General features: G+C 36.9%; 1 protein-coding gene across 3 annotated transcripts in view; it reads left to right on the top strand.

The window, feature by feature from the left end:
- Window positions 1-17,417, top strand: part of DLC1 (DLC1 Rho GTPase activating protein) — a 427,572-nt gene that overhangs the window by 215,603 nt on the left and 194,552 nt on the right. For all 3 annotated transcript variants that reach the window (XM_035004119.1, XM_035004120.1, XM_035004126.1), the window contains one exon: window positions 8,054-8,087. In XM_035004119.1, coding sequence (XP_034860010.1) covers window positions 8,054-8,087 — 34 coding nt within the window. The remainder of the gene's footprint in view (window positions 1-8,053; window positions 8,088-17,417) is intronic.

The following is a 17,417-nucleotide window of genomic DNA, read 5'->3' as shown; positions in this document are numbered from 1 at the left end:
ATAAATGCTGAGAAAAGTCAATGTGACCCAGCCATGGGTTTTTCTGTTTATCTAACTTGCTAAAGAAATGATTTTCTTTTCAATTTAGAATAATAAGTAGCTTTTCTCTTAAACCATGTTTCCAACTAAAAATGGCCTTAATAAGAGTTTTATCAGGAGCTGGACAGACTTAAGATCAATATTTAGCTATCTGAAGTGAGCATGGAATGAGACTATTGTTGAAGAGTCACAGCTTTGAATACAGGAAATGCCAGTGTTTTAAAAAAGAAAAAATGTTTTTAAATGTTAGAAGCCCAGGGGCGCCTGGGTGGCTCAGTCGGTTAAGCGTCCAACTCTTGATTTTGGCTCAGGTCATGATCTCAGGGTGGTGGGATTTGTCAGAGTCCCAAGTCGGGCCCCACTTCAAGCTCCATGATAAGCCCCGTGTGGGGCTCTGCACCCAGCAGGGAGTCTGCTTGAGATTCTCTCTCTCCCTCTGCCCCTCACTCCACTGCTCACTTGCTCTCTCCCTCTCTCAAATAAATAAATCTTTAAAAAAATAAAAAATAAAAAAATAAATGTTAGAAGCCCAGCTTACATTTTTATCCAGAGAGGGTCATCCCACCTCTGTTCAAAGGAGTGATAAACACCAAAACATCCTTTAAGAATCAACTTTGTGTTTGCTTAAATGCTTACACAACTAATTTAAGTCAAGGCCCCAAATTTTTATACCATAGAATATAGATGAAGCCATGGTTTCAGTCTGTACACCTATATATAAACAGTTGTTATAGTCAGTGATGTTGGCCAAAAAAAAAAAAGATTCCTCACTAGGCTGACAACTTTCATTAAATAAGACATGTCAAATTCTTTTTGGAAATAAGGATACACAATTACGTTTCTCAGGTAATTATGCATGCATTTATTTCACTTTGGTCATATATATGTGTACCCTGGAGACAATCCTCATACTAGCACATTGTCTCTTCCACTGTAACTGAATTTCCTTTATCTTCCATTGAATGATTCAGAAACTAAGTTAAATTGAAATTATGAATGCAAGGGGATAAAACCTTGGTGACCTTTGACTTTACCAGTCTTAAAGGTATAGTAGACAGTGCTTTAAGACCCAGATTCTAGGGCACCTGGGTGGCTCAGTTGGTTGGGCGACTGCCTTCGGCTCAGGTCATGATCCTAGAGTCCCTGGATCGAGTCCCGCATCGGACTCCCTGCTCGGCGGGGAGTCTGCTTCTTCCTCTGACCCTCCCCCCTCTCATGTGCTCTCTCTCATCCTCTCTCTCTCAAATAAATAAATAAAATCTTTAAAAAAAAAAAAAAAAGACCCAGATTCTACTCTAATCCCCAATTGGCCAACTTAAGGTCTGTAACATTGAGTAAATCATTAATCTCTCTGGATCTCAACATCCTTATAGGCAAAATGACAGAGAAAGAAGTAGATCAGTGTTTCCCAACATTTGGATTCATAGACTACGGGTGAACATCAGCTGATACAGGGATAAATATTTTAAATTTTAATAGTTATTTTCATGTGTTTTATGAATAATATAACCAATAATTCAAACCCATAAATTCATGTATTTTATTTTTCTTATTTAGAGCAAGTAAAAAAGAGGATATTATTTAAATTTAATATTTAAATTTTATTAAATAAATAACTTATAAGTTACATGTATGTAGTTAAGATTGAAAAGGTGGCATTTGAAGTAGTTTGGGAAATACAACTAAATGATATCTAAGTCCCTTCCACCATGAAGAGTCTGTATTTTTAATAAACGAATGGTGACTGTCAAAACTAGAGAAATACTTTGTAAACCAAAACAGATGATATCAGACTACCAATCAGACACAGCTTTTCAATGAACTTCTTTGTTCAACTGGGATCAAATAGAAATCATTGACTAGTTAACAATATCACAGACTGGACTGACTTCAAAAGAGTCTAAATAAAGAGATGGAAACAAACCCATTTTTCAATGTACCTTCTTTTCTTTTATGTGGTCTTTCATGTCTTCCCCAAAATGTGAATCTCCAAACTCTTCCTATTGCCCATTGTGCCCACAATGGGCTCTTGTGCCCTCATCTGAGACAGAGGCTGTTCCATCACTGGGGGATGTTTTCCTGCAATTTCTAAGGACGTAATTACCCATTTTGAAATTTGTCTGTAAAATATTTTTGTGGGAACAAAAGTGAATGTTTTTAAAGGAAAGGAATAAATTACTTTTCCACTGATTCTTGCCATTTTTAAAAAGGCCAATGAAGAGAATCCCTACAGAACAAAACAGAATATCCTAGACATTTCTGTGTGAACATGTCTAATAAAATATGCAAAACAAGTACTGCCTATAAAGAGAGAAAATGTAAAATAAATGGTAGTGCTTTGTTGTTTACTGCAGGACCAAAAAAAAAAAAAATCCCTTCCTAGAACATGAGTAGGATCTTTCAGTCTATCCTAGCTGCCCATTGATTGAAGGATTGGCTTTCAAAGGTCCTTCTTAACGGTAGTATTCTATGGTTCTGATTCCAAAGAACTAAGAGAAAAAGTAATTTATATAAGTGAGGGACATGGCATATTAATGAAAATAGCACATTAAAGAGGAAAAATCATACTCCATTTCCAACTAAAATCATCAAAAAGAAATTAGGTCAACAAATTATCATTACACAAAAATGAATTCAGATATGACATCTATTACTGATGTGACTGTTTGGTAGCAGCTTCTGTGGAGTTGGTTTGAGTTCCTCAAAGGTGTCCAGCTGAGTGTAGAAAGTCATTCTAGCAACAGACCAAAAGAATCAACATATGTCTACAACAGTTCCGGAAGGCATGTCAAAACCAGCATTTCCCCCAACCATGTTTCACGTCAAAAACATAAACAGACACACACACACAGACTAAGCTCCCACACACAGCTTTAAAAGACCTCATTAAGAGAAAGAGAATTATTTTCTCCCCTTTTCCTAAAAAGCTTTCTCTTTAATGGCTTTTTAAAAATTCAATTATAAAACACCTTAACAGATCAACTTAAATGAAAATCTTTACTTGTAAGGAACTACTGGAGGGTCAGTACAGCCATTAAAAAAATATTTAAGATTGTTATCCTATCATTTGAATATCACAAAGGAGAATAACAAGACCACGAATGATTTTCTTCTCTCATTTGGAAGTTATTAGTAGACTTCCCTTTGTTCCATTAAGAAATGAGAGAAGAAAATATGAAGTTACAGCGAACCCATATGGGCAGCAGGAAAGTCCTATTTAATTGCTTTATTGCCAGAAATGTTAAATCACTTCCTGAGGATATAGTTCAAATGAAACATATGGCAAGTATTAACAAAAGCCCCTAATGAATTCAAAAATATGCTTTTTATAGGACCTTTCTCATAAGCAACAGTCATACATGTTATTTGAACTGTATATGTGAATATGTTTTTGGTACTTTAATTCCACAAATGTTTGATGAACACTTACTCTATATCAGACTATACAGCCACCTTGCATGGGCTGTTTTGTTCCAAGCATAGGAACAGATAAAACACTACGGAACCTCAAGACCTGAAGCCCAAATCTAGCCATGCCTCTTCTCTGAACTCAAAGGCAAAAAGAATCTTTGGACCAACGTCTCCTTCCAAAGAGTTCAGTGCCTAAGAAAACCATTCCATTTCCACCTGGGTGGTCCTAATTATCGACTGTCTTCTCACTCCTTTTGATGTCACACCAGTGATGGTGCTAATCATGACCATTGAGCACCCACTGTATGTAACTATTCTCTGTCTTTCATGTACCTTCTTCGACGGGATTGTGAATTCCACAAAGAAGGAACATTTTGCCAAGGCTTTCTGCACACAGGATAATGTGAGGCATTTAATTTAGGAATCAACAGATAGCTTCAATTAATTGAAAATGGAGTGTCAGCATTTTTAAAATTTATTTATAAACCTTTTCTAGAGAGACAGTTCTCCCTCAAATTCAAAGATAAATCAGCTGAGAGACATTCAGCTGTTGACTGCCTGGTTTTACTTTGAAAGGGCAGTTATAAAATTCTGGGTGCATGAAACTGTTGACAGTTATTTCATGGAAGTGATCCTTGGTGGCTTAAAGAATCATACAGAATGTGGTGAGGCTCTAAAGTAATAGGAATTGGCTACATGGAGGCTAAAATATTTTTGCTTTGTAGCACAACTCATTGCTTAACATTTTTATTAAATATTTACTTATACATGCTCAGTGACACACTTTGCAATCAAATAGAACAAAATATGGAAAAGACCTGTCACTGGTCAACCTGTGATTTGGGGCAAGACACTCAATTTGTCTTAAAGGCCTTGGCTATAAGAAGAGAGAACTTACTTAGATAATTTCTAAATAGCTCATACAGATATTCCTGCACAGATATTTTGTGATCCCAGTCAATATTTTATCATGGAATCTCTCCAAATTTTTCTTCTTCCTTGTTTCAAAAAGACTCTGATTAGTACTTTGAAACTAGTGTTAGTGACCTCAGAGGCCAACATGCAGGTGGTTGTGTCCTGGCTCCCATTACCGACAGTGACCTCGCAAAAGTTTCCAGGACCCCATAGGTTATTCTAAGCATTTGGTGAGTTTATGCAGGCAAAAGCTTAAAACGGTACCTTGTACCTATTCAGAACCTAGTAAGTGTTCACTATTTCCTTCTGAGGCGCTTTCTCCATGAACGTCTTTTAACTGCTTATCACCGACCTTTACAATCTTCTCAATGGAAAGGTTTTGGTTTTGTTGTTTATTTTCTTGTCACAGAAGAGAAAATTTAATTTGAAAGACCTCATCTCCAGTGAGGGAGGAAATCCAGGGGCTAAGCTTAAAATATAACACATAGTATGAATTTAAGTCCTTTATTTTGAGAGAGAGAGAGAGAGAATACGCAAGAGAAGCAGTGGGGTGGTGACAGAGGGAGAGAGAGAATCCTAAGCAGTCTCCATGTTCAGCACAGAGCCTGTTAGGGGGGTCTCAGTCCCACAACCCTGAGACCACAACCTGAACTGAAATAAAGAGCCAGATCCTCAACCAACTGAGCCACACAGGTGCCCCCAATTTAAGTCCATTTTTAAATAAACCCTTCTCAAAAAAGATATATAACAAGTCAACAAATATCACTAAAACCATGTGATAATTTTCCTGTAAAGGGGAAAACATCTTTTCTACAGTGTAGAATCACACAGTTCTTCTTGAAGAGAGGGAAAAATAGATGACCCTGCTACAAATGAAAGGATGCTGAGGAAGATGCCTAAAGCCTATGCAGTCCCTTCGATGCCCTGGTCTCTGGACATGACCCTCCACTCTGCCATTTACTCACCTGATACTCTCCTCACAGCTGTACCTTTGCCAGGATGCAGTCAGCATTCACATTCAGAGAACAAGAAGTGAACCACTAAATGTAGATAGAAATTAAGTCAAAATATACCTTCACTATAGATTAATCTTGCCAAAATAAACCCCCCCTCTATTTTTTACCCATAGAGAGATTTGCCTCTTATTTGAAAATTGCCTCAATCTCCAAATTCTGTAAGTTCCAAAAGTGAGGATCTCGGCAATAATCAGTATCTCACAAAGATATAGGTATCTTGATACTTGATATTTCTGGAAATGAAGATCGATGCTAAAGAATGTGTACACACATGTGCACGCACACACAACAAAATTAATTACCCATTTGAGCCTACTTCTCTTACCCCAACTCTGAGGAATTTGTCCCTGAAGAGAAGGAGAAATGTCAGTCGTAGACATCCTGTTTGGTCAGTGGTTTGGGTATCAAATCAAAAAAAGGTATCAAATCCCAGTGGGTCAGATGGATTGAAGTCTTCCAATACAAGTTATACCTTCATGTTCACAATATTATAAACATGACTAACTGAGGTGAATGGCAACCAGAAGTTCAACTTCCTTAATTTATTTTAGAATATCCACTGAGAGTAGAATTAGACATTTATACATTAAAGTCTTTTGAAAACATCTCCTTGTGAACTTTATTTTTTAAACAATGATAGTGATAGATGATAGTTCCTGGGAATGGAACTTCTAAACCATGCCTATCAGTAAATTGGCCCATTGGCCCAATGTCCATAGAAACAAATAGTAACAGCAGTTACCTTTTCCTGAAGACCTCAAATGCTTCATCGAAGCTACCACAGGTGGTCCTTTCAGTAACCCTAGGAAGTAGATGTGATTGTCCCCATCTAATAAAGGAGGAATCTCGGGGTGCCTAGGTGGCTCAGTTGGTTAAGCATCTGCCTTTGGCTCAGATCATGATCCTAGGGTCCTGGGATGGAACCCTGCATTGAGCTCCCTGCTTCGAGCTCCCTGCTTATCGGGGAGTCTGCTTCTCCCTCTGCCCCTCCCCCCCGCTCCTGCTCCCCTCTTTCTCTAAAATAAATGATAAAAATCTTTAACAATAATAATAATAAAGGAGGAATCTGAGCCTTGGAGATACGGGGCAGAGATTTGAAATGCCCAGAAACCACCACCATTTACTTTTTCTGTCCCCCAAAACAGGACAGAGAAATTAAACTATAAAAATTCTACCTAAATTCAAAGATTGTTTTTGGTTTCATTTATTGTCAATATCTTTTTAAGGGTAACATGTGTTTTCAGAGAAGAAAAGAATTACATGATGACTGACAATTATACCTGGATCTGGTAACTTTACTGATAGTTCCCCAACCCTCATTTTTCTTTTTCTTTTTATTTCTTTTCAGCTTTATTGAGGTATAATTGACAAAGTTGTAAGATATTTAAAATTTATATCATGGTGATTGGAATACATATACATTGTGAAAGGATTTCCACTTAATTACCACTTTCATCTCTTCTCATGTTTATCTGGTTTTTGGCTTGTTTTTTGTTGTTGGGTTTTTTTGTTTGTTTTTGTTTTTGGCTTATTGGTGAGAACACTTAAGTTCTACTCTCTTAGCAAATTTTAATTATACAATATAGTGTTATCAATTATAGTCATCATGTTATACATTAGATCCTCAAACCTTGTTCATCTTATAACCGAGAGTTTATATACCCTTTTACCAAATTCTCCCTATTTCTCCAGCCCCATGTAACTTTTCTACTCTCTGACTCTAGAAGTTTCACCCTTTTTTTTTTTAATTCCACATATAAATGATACCATGCAGCATTTGTCTTTCTCTGTCTGGCTTATTTCACTTAGCATAATGCCCTCAGGTCCATGTGATTGCAAATGGCAGGATTTCCTTCTTTCTCATGCCTGAATAATATTCCATTGTATATATGCCGCATCTTCTTTATCCATTCATTCCTTGATGGACATGTAGGCTGTTACTGTATCTAGGCTGTTGTGAATAATGCTGCAGTGAACATGGAAATACAACTGTCTCTTTGATATCCTCTTTTCATTTCCTTTGGATATATAACCTGAAGTGTGATTGCTAGATCATATAGTAGTTTTATTTTTTAATTTTTTTAAAGATTTTATTTATTTATTTGACAGAGAGAGAGACACAACAAGAGAGGGAACACAAGCAGGGGGAGTGGAGAGGGAGAAGCAGGCTTTCCGCTGAGCAGGGAGCCCGATGCGGGGCTCGATCCCAGGACCCTGGGATCATGACCTGAGCTGAAGGCAGACGCTTAACGACTGAGCCACCCAGGCGCCCCTCTATTTTTTAATTTTTTGAGGAATCTTCATACTGTTTTCCATAGTGGCTGTGCAGTTTACACTCCATTCAGTACACAAGGGTTTTCTTTTCTTCACATCCTTGCCAACACTTGTTATTTTTTTGTCTTAATAACCATTTTAACAGTTGGGAAGTAATACCTCGTTGTGATTTTGGCATTTCCCTGATTATTAGTGATGTTGAGCACCTTTTCATGTACCTGTTGGCCATTTGTATGCTTTCTATGGAAAAATGTCTGTTCAGTTCCTCTGCCTGCTCATTTTTCTGCTGTTGGGTTCTATTTAATTTTTGCTCCATTTATGGTAGTTCATTTTGTTCCTGATAATGTTGTGATATTTCTTTCTAGTAATAACGTAATTTTGTGGATTTTTTTTTTCAGGCACTTCCAGGTATTTCAGACAAGGAAACGGCTGGTAAGTTGACATTTGGTTATGTTTTCCATCCAATTTTGGAATAAAATTCCATCTTCATGTAGACGTTTCATTAAATATTAAAAGTGTAAGTCTCATCAATCTCTGGGCAATCTCATCAATCTCTGAGCAAATGTTATGATTTAATTCCTGAAAAATCAATTTGGTTTGCTCAGATTCTTAACAGAACATTACATCATGTGAGAATAAGATGTATGCTTCTTGTAGACTTACTTGTAACCATATCCACAATTTTTTTTTCTTGGGGAAAAGAATGAGATGTTGCTTAGTGTACTGGGGAACAGCCTTTGGAAATCAATTGTCAATAATTATCAAGATTTATTTTGTCATCTTAAGTAGCTTATATAGTAGTCAGAGAATGAGATATACTTATTTAAAGCTGATGTTATACCATCAAAAATATAATTTTGAAGTAATGAACAATTATATGAGAAAATTAGAATATGTTTCTATGCTCTGTGCTATGATTGTAACTATTTAGGAGGATCATGGGAGATAGATTAAGGGCTGATGAGAAACATGGAAATGTGAAAAATTAGACTTAGATTGGTGGATTCAGGTGCTTTTAAAAAAATCTTTTAATCTTCCTCAATACTGTTTTATGTTTTATATATAATAATGATAATAATAATCTTAAAAAAAGAGATTGAAAGGGTTTACTACCAAAACTGAAGCATATCACTTAGAAATTAGATGTTTGTGATTTTGAAGAGCCGTATTAAGAGTTTATAGTGTCATCTAAAAGATGACATGACTTAAATGACTCTACACTAAAACAGTTTTTCTGATGATTTTTATATGGAGGATCTTCTCTTTCTAGTTTAGTGATCTTATTTTCACCGCAAGGTAGTTTTCACACAAAAGTTTTCATAGTTTGTATCCTTCCATGAGCTAAACGTTTCTCTCATGTTTACACTGCATCTGATTTCTTTCTTTACTCTAATATGTTGGAAGGTAGCCCTTCAAAACAGAAGAAAAATATTGAACTGGCATCATGTGTCGGTTCAAGAGAAAAACTGTTCAATTTAACAGGGAGTGGTATTACATGGATTAGTAGCATGTAATAACTGAATTCCAATTATAGTGCCAGTGCTCTAATACCTTAAATAGATGTGTTAGCTGTCTAGTTGGGACAAGAAATAAATGGTTAAGTAACATTTGCGTCACAAAGAGAAAGAAACGTAGCCAAAGTCATGCTTTATCTTGGTTGTGACATTCTCTGTAATTTCCAAGAGTAGCTACAATTTAAACAAAGTGTATAACAGAGCAAAGTTGTCATCGTATTCCAGAACGTCAGCAAATTCTCTCATACCCCAAGGAGAAAATTAGGATGTGAATTCTTGGCTGGTGGGGAAGGGGAAGAAAGGATGGAAATGCCACTGCTTGAAGGAATGGAGAGGCAAAAAGTGATCTTTTCCTTCTGCCACTTAAATGATTTCAATGTGATAGGGAGAAAACCTTCAATTGTTCAAGCTTCTCAAATACTTCAGATATGTTTATTTAAAAAGTTAAAAATTCAAAGATATACTTAATAAACATAAAATATGTTTATTAAAACAAAGAACAAAAAGTGTACATATAATGTAACCACCACTTTTTATCATAATCCAAAGGCAAAAACACAAATGAGAAATTGTCACTTTTCAATTTGAAAATTTTTTTCAATTTGAGTCATTTCTGTAATGCTGGGGCACAAATGAAAAGAGCTGATAAATTCCATTCACAGAGGTTCCGTAGGGTGATCTGTGAAAAGTAAGATCTAGCAATTGATACAAATGACCTACCCAAGCCCCCAGATGCTTAACCTGGTTTGGACTAATTTGAACAGAACCTGGCTTCTGTGTATTAAAACATTAGAGTGACTGGAATGTACTCCAACATGGTTTTGATATAGATTTCTTGAGAATGTACTGATTAGTTCAGAAGGAAATGTAATTTTGTTTGATAATATAATTGTAAGAAAGAAATTATTTTTTAAAAATCAATGAATTTATGTGTCAAGATAAAGGCTTGTGTTTGAATATTTTATTAACAATGGTAACAGATTTGACAATTAAAAGAGAATATGACTTATTTCAAGTTTTAAAGGACTGTAACAGTCTAAGCAAACTAATTCTTATATTCCTAAACTTTATTATGCCCTATTTAAAATATTTTCAATATCATATACAAATGTGAATCTCTATTCCTCTTTACGAATTTCTGTTTTTAAGCTCTGCTAGACAGAAGAATGGCAATGAAGGCGGAGGACCTACTCAATCTTCTGGGGGTTAATTGAGCTCTTAAATAGGATTAAGCTTCATTCCCGCCCCTAAGGCCTGTCATTTTTTTTTTTTTCTGTCTTGTTAAATGAATGTAGCCTATTGTTCCATATTAAGAAAGTCTATTTTTAATCTGTGTGACCTCCCATCCAAGCCAACTGGAACCAATCCCACCAAGCCTTGTGAAGCGCTAAAAAAAAACCATTTTGGGTACATTCCATTAATAATTCTTGAGATACAGTTGTGTGGTTGTTTCTGTGTGTGCTTTAAGTAGACATCTTCTATTCTGATCCATGTTGCTATGTAAATACATCCTGGCAGAATTAACCCTGCTGCTCATCTTCCACCTTGTGATGACAAAAATCTCCACAGGGAAACACTTTTGAAGGAGCCTCCCATTGGTTCATTCATTCCAAAAATACGTATTGAACAGTAGCATATTCTAGGCATTTTGTTAGGTTCTATCAAGGAAGCAGTTTATGAATAAGGCATGTTCCTTGCCCTGAAGGAACTCAGTCTGGTCAAGAATATTCCCTTGAGCCAGTATCTTCCTTTTCCTCTTCTCAATTGAGAATTTCTTAAGCCACCTTATTCAGAAAGTTCCCAAGAAAAGAATCAAAATATCAAAATGTACATTCTCAGGATGTGAATTAATTTGTTTTTAAAACATAATTAATCACATAAGTATTCATGTATAATTGTATCCAACACATAATATTTTCATATAACTTGCCTTACGCCACCAGCATCTGTATGCCCCTAAAGAGTAGGCCCAATGCCTTTGGTATATTCTCTAGCACATCTGCTTCCTATCTGTGTGGCCTTGAGCAAGTTACTTAACCTCGTTTTCCCATTTCTAGAGTATAAATAAAGGGGCTGCCATGTTGTTGTTGTAAGGCAACAATGCTTGGCACAAAATAGGCCCTAAAAAATGGTAGCTGTTTTTTATGATAATTGGTTATGCTTCTAACTACCATGTGTACAAGCCAAATAGAAGCTAGCTGTGTTACTGCTGCCCATGTCTGCTCCAAGAGTTCTTAAATGCTTCCTCAGGGCACCAATTAACAGTTAAGCAGCTGTCCATGTGGAAAAGAGATCACTTTCTCTGTAAACCTCTGAGTGAGTTAATTCAGACAGAAGTTATCACAGCACAGGCAGAGTTGGTCATATTTTAACCTCTCATTAGAAATTCCTGTCTCTATTAGGGTGAAATTCTCTCTTGTGAATAGATAATCTTCAATCTTCACAAACAATGAGTCCATGAGAAATATATGTCCTGCATCCTATTTTCCTATGACTGCATTATCCACTGCATCCCTAGTCCCTGGGTAATTGGATCCTGTCTTCCCAGCTCCCATCCTATCTCCCTCACCTCCTGCACACAGTCCTGTCAACACTGCCTTCTAATCAACCCTCATGCCTTCTCCCTGCCATTGCACTAATGCAGCCCTCCACTTCCCACTGGACTTTCGCAGCAGGTTTCCCTGCCTCAACCTGTCATGACGCCCATCCACTCTGTACACCGTCACCAGAGTGATGTTTGAAAAGCACCACCTGGTCATATCAATTCCTGCCTTAACATTTTCTTTGTCTCCCTGCTCTCGACAGGCAAGGTCAAACTTCCTGCATCATACCTGGCCATTTGTAATCTGGAAGCAGTATAATTTATTATACTGGATATGGCCATTTTGTCACTCAGATCCACTACTTCTTCCCAGCTCTGTGTCCTGGAGGTTAACCAGTGTGGACAGATCTAGTGGGCTGCTCACCTTCTTGTCTTCCCTATTCCATGAATGAGGAGCCAGAGGTGACTGGGAGTAGAGGAAGGTGGGGCATGACAGTGGGACTGTGAGGTTGGGTAGTTATCCCCCATCTGTTTCCCAAGGAATCACTGCTGGCTTCTCTTAGGTGGCCCTTTCCACACAAGTTCCCAGGTGCTGAAAACCATTCTCTCTTCTTGCCCTTCTGGCTTTCCTAATCTTTGTAAATAGTTCTGTTACTAAGCTTTCCTCAGTTTACCCAGTGTACCATCTGTTTCCTGCTAGGAGTCTCACCAATATACCTACCAATATGTTCTCTTCTTCGTCTTCCCTTGTGTTGGTTTGCTGGTTTGTTCATCCAATTTCAGCCACCTCATACAGTCACGGAACACTTTCTAACTCTGTAAATTTCTACTTTTGCCTGGATCATGCAACTACCTTTCAAAAAATATAGATGATAGGCAGAGATAGAGAAGGAGAGAAATGGCTTATTCAGGGGGAAAAAAAAGATATGGACCATGTTTTTCTTCATCCTAAATGAATAGAGTTTCATTTAATTGTATGGGAGAGAAAATATCTACACTTACGATTTAGAATGTGTCTTTTATTGCTTAGATGCATATAAATTAGAATATTAGCATTGCATTTTAGTTACCAAAATGTGACTGACTCTCTGAGCATATTTGAAAATAGCAATATAGAGTAATATGAAATCTCTTGTTCTAAAAAAAATTAAATCACAGAACACCTTGCAAATTTTGTCAGAATGCATGGCACCTCTGGAAAATAGACCATTATCACTAGCCAAAAATGGCAAATTTTTTGCCCTGTATATCTTGATAATTCTACTTGTTTTATTAAATCCAATAATATTGTCTCCTTAATGAATTATGTCCCAGGCAGAATTAGTCATTGATTTTTCTGTGCTCCTAGAAAACTCTTCTATGTTTGTTACAGCAGCAATCTTATTATCTTGCTTTGTTGTATGTCCTCAGCTCTCAGCCATGATCTTTTCTAGATAAGGAATATTGTCTTTGTGTGCCCTGTAATTAAAACAGCTAATAAGCACATGGTGAGTGTTCTATAAATACATGCTAACCAATAAATTATAAAAAGATGCTTTGGTTTCAATCTTAATGACTTAATGTTGATATGGTTCTAAAAATTTATTTAACTGCTCCTCCCCCCCCATGACTCCTACTACCCCCACAACTGCCAAATATTTCAGCTGGGTAATTAATTAATGGTGTTATTTGGGGATCTATCCCATACAAATGTGTAAAAGGTACCATTGAGAAAGATGACTTAGAATCTGACTTTGGTTGCATTCCTTGGTCATTTTTCTTAGAATGTTTGTATTCCTGTCTCTAGGTTAGTTCTTTGGCCAGAAAATGTTAAAATCAAGATAATGAATAATTGTAGCCTGAAACACTTGTGAAAGATAGCTTTCAGAAGCATATAACAGATTCCCACTCTCTCCAAACGTTGTGTTGAGGCTAGTAAGGAAGAACACAGAAATCAAACACTTCTTTGTGACAAGTATGTGAGGGGGAAAATCAGGGTTTTCATAATTTCATACCAAGTCCCTTGTAAACATACTAATAACAAAGCCTAGATTTGGTGCCTTTTGGTATGAATTTTCTTGGCCACCTTTGATCACTGAGGAGGGAAATACAGACTGCAACAACAACAACAAACAAACAAAAAACCGAAATGCAAAGATGTGTCCCCTTTTCCAATCTGATTATCATTGCTCTATTCAGGGAATTATCCATGCGATGTATGCTGCTCTAAGTCATGTTTCAACATCTACAGATAGATGTGAGGTTTAATGAAAGAATAAAAATAGGACGCTCTAGTTCAGAGTTTTCCTTCTGAGAAGACTCTGCTCTATATCATGTTTCTGTTGTAGTGCAGATGGGACCAGTTTTAGTACTGTTGTACTCACTAGGCTATAAGCGCCTTGAGAGACAGAATCTTGTTTTATTCAACTCATACTCCCTATGCCTGACATTACAGTAGTTGCTTGATGTTTGGCAAATAAAGGAATCAATAAGATCTTTTTTAAAAAGCACTTGGCACATGCTTTACTCCATATGCATAATACTCCTAGAGCCAAAAGCAAAATCTTACCATTCTGTGACAACTGCTTTACGGGGTTCGACAGGATCTGAAAAGTGTCTTTATCTGGCCAGGCTGGGCTTTGGCCAACATTCCACATTCTGTATTCCCTTTCACTCTCCAAAAATGAATTTCATTATTTTTATACTAGTAGCTTATAAATACTCACTTGCTTCACTTTTCTTAGTATTGTGGTCTCTGCTTGCCTGCTTTTTTATGAGGAAGGAATTTAGGGTATGCCCACACATAACCTCTCAGTTTCTCTGAAACCTAATGTAAACTAATCCATGAAAAGTTGGCTGTGGTCGACTGGGCTGTTGAGAGGAAACACATTAGCTTTCAGGTATCAAGGAATTCATGAAAAATATAAGTAAGCTATTCTTAAATGCCAAAAATCTTGAATTCATAGGATACTTTCCAATACAGATAACTTTCTGAATCTGTTTCTAAATGTTCTGTTGGAATTTCGTTTATTACCAAGTAGGAAAATAAATCTACTTTATCACCAGAACCAATCAAACGTATTTCCTTTTCTTCTCAATTATATTTCAAGCGACACAGGTACATGATAATTTCTCTTTCATGAGTTCCAATTTGAATGATTTCTCCTCTACTTGGAGTTGTCTTCCCAGGTCTCCATAGCCAAAGGTGACTATATCTTTCTATGGCATATAGTGATACTTGTGATGTAGTTCTGTTCACGAATTATCTTCCATATCAGGCTCTGAGCTCCTGAAGGCATAAACCCCCTGATTTCATCTTTGTCACCCCACACCCAGTGTAGTATCCTTGCACAAGCAGATGCCCAAGAAGTAGTTTTGAGTCAATCCATTTTTTGATATACCAGCAACTCCTGCAGACACTAAATTAATCTCCAGTCTATCAATAACCATAACTTTTCACATTTGACGAGCTTAAAATTTCTTCCTCCAAAAGTCTTGTGAGTATTTTGCTCCCTACTTTATCCCTTGAAAGACTAGCTATCAGGACTGTGAAGGAGTAGCTAGGAACTACCAGTCCAGGCTATAAGACACTTTTGCATTTCGGTATTTTAATTGACATTGACATTTTATCAATAGAAAAATGAATTTGTCATTTCTAATCTTCCCTGAATAGCAATTTATTAAAAGCTCCCTTTCCATCAGTTTTATTTTACAGAGCAATAGAAGAACTTAAATTTAGTTTGAAAATCATATCTGACCATTTTTAGATGCCCTCAAATATTTACCTTCATAGAGTTCACAATGCACATTTTACAGTTTAGTTACTTTTATTAATAATATGAATATATACAGGGCGCCTGGGTGGCTCAGTTGGTTAAGCAACTGCCTTCGGCTCAGGTCATGATCCTGGAGTCCCGGGATCGAGTCCCGCATCGGGCTCCCTGCTCGGCAGGGAGCCTGCTTCTCCCTCTGACCCTCCCCCCGCTCATGTGCTCTCTGTCTCTCTCATTCTCTCTGTCTCAAATAAATAAATAAATAAAATCTTAAAAAATAAATAAATAAATAAATAAATAAATAAATAAATAAATAATATAAATATATACACAAATATATACCCACAAGATAATTATACATTGATTCTGCTTTCTTCAAAGAGGTGCACTGACTTTGGAAAGGTACATATAACAAAGTATTACCTCAACCTGTCTGAGTATGAAATGACCTACAACTCTACTGGTATGACTATGCTTTCCTTCTCTTATTGACCCTCCCCTGGTTTGAAGGACTTTGATTTGTTTTTCTGTGGGCAAAAGTTTGAGATCAAGATCTCTTACAGATGGATTTGTAAGCATTTCTATTGTAGACTAAAAATATGATTTTGAGATGTGGTTTATCTAAGTGGGAAATCCAAGACAGTTATTAACAACCATAACAAATTTACTGATGCCCAAGATAAGGCTGGTGCCCATTTTGTTGTGTGAAGGCTGTGCAGAACACCAGTCTGGCTATTTCAGGAGAATGGATCATGGATTTAAGAAGGCATTTTGTCCTGATTCCTGTAATCGGGTAGAAGAAATCTTACAGAATTCTGTAAGTGATGTTTAAGCAAAATGATTCCCCAAAGCCCTCACTTGCCCACCACAATGGGGTTTTGGTTTTGGTTTTAAAATCTTTCTAACCAGAAAATGCATTCCAGTGATTCCCAACTGCTAATGTTATAGAATTCTTCTTAATACAAATTTTCAATCAATTCTTTCCTATGGATTTAAGGAAGTAGATAAATGGAGGATAATAGTACAGTTCTTCACTTGTTTAATTTACCTGCCTTTTTAAGTCTATGGTCTTCTTTGATATATTTACCCAAATATTTTCCCTGCTGTGCCCTGATTTCCTGAAAGGCAGACATTTTCTCTGCATCTATGTAATGCCAGCCTCTTAGAAGGTTTTTGACTTAATGTTTGTCGAATGAATGGTTGAATGAATGATAATAGCAAGCGTTTATTCTGTGCCTGCACTTTTCTGAGCACTTTATAGATATGAACTCAATAAATCCTCTAGCAACCCTATAAGGTTAAGTATTACTATTTTCCACATTATAGAGACGAGGAACCTGAGACTCAGAGATTTCCTAAATTACCCAAAGTCACATTTTGTTCAAGGCAGGGCTCAAAGCAAGCAACCCAGACTAGAACGCATGCTCTTAACTACAATGCTGTGTGTAGTGTTAAATGCCAAGACTCCTCAGGCTGATGAACAAATTTTTCCATGATCTGACCTTGGCCTTCCTTCCCAACCTTATCTCCCATCCTCTTCTAACATATGCACCTTCCGCTGTAGCCATGGTAGCAACAACACTTTTAGCCTAAATTTGCTTTTGCATAACTTGACCTTTGATCCTCCTGTTTCCCTTCCAGAAATTAACTCCCTCAGCTCCCAAGGTCTCATTTGGGTCTCACCTTCCCCATGAAGTCTTCTATGACAACTCCTGCTTGTATTAATTTCATACTTTTTGAAATATTGCCATTTTCATACTTAATGATATGTGGATTGTCATTGTCTGTTGAGTGATTTATTTGTCTCAGCATTGCCTCCGGTAGTCTTTTTTTTTTTTTTTTTAAAGATTTTATTTATTTATTTGAGAGAGAGAATGAGATAGAGCATGAGAGTGGGGAGGGTCAGGGGGAGAAGCAGACTCCCTGCTGAGCAGGGAGCCCGACGTGGGACTCG

Source organism: Mirounga leonina, unplaced genomic scaffold (genome assembly GCF_011800145.1).
Source record: "Mirounga leonina isolate KUSES-001 unplaced genomic scaffold, KU_Mleo_1.0 Mir_128, whole genome shotgun sequence".
Lineage (NCBI taxonomy): Eukaryota > Metazoa > Chordata > Mammalia > Carnivora > Phocidae > Mirounga > Mirounga leonina.
The sequence above is the reverse complement of the archived record's forward strand: the minus strand, read 5'-3'. Positions and strand labels throughout refer to the sequence as shown.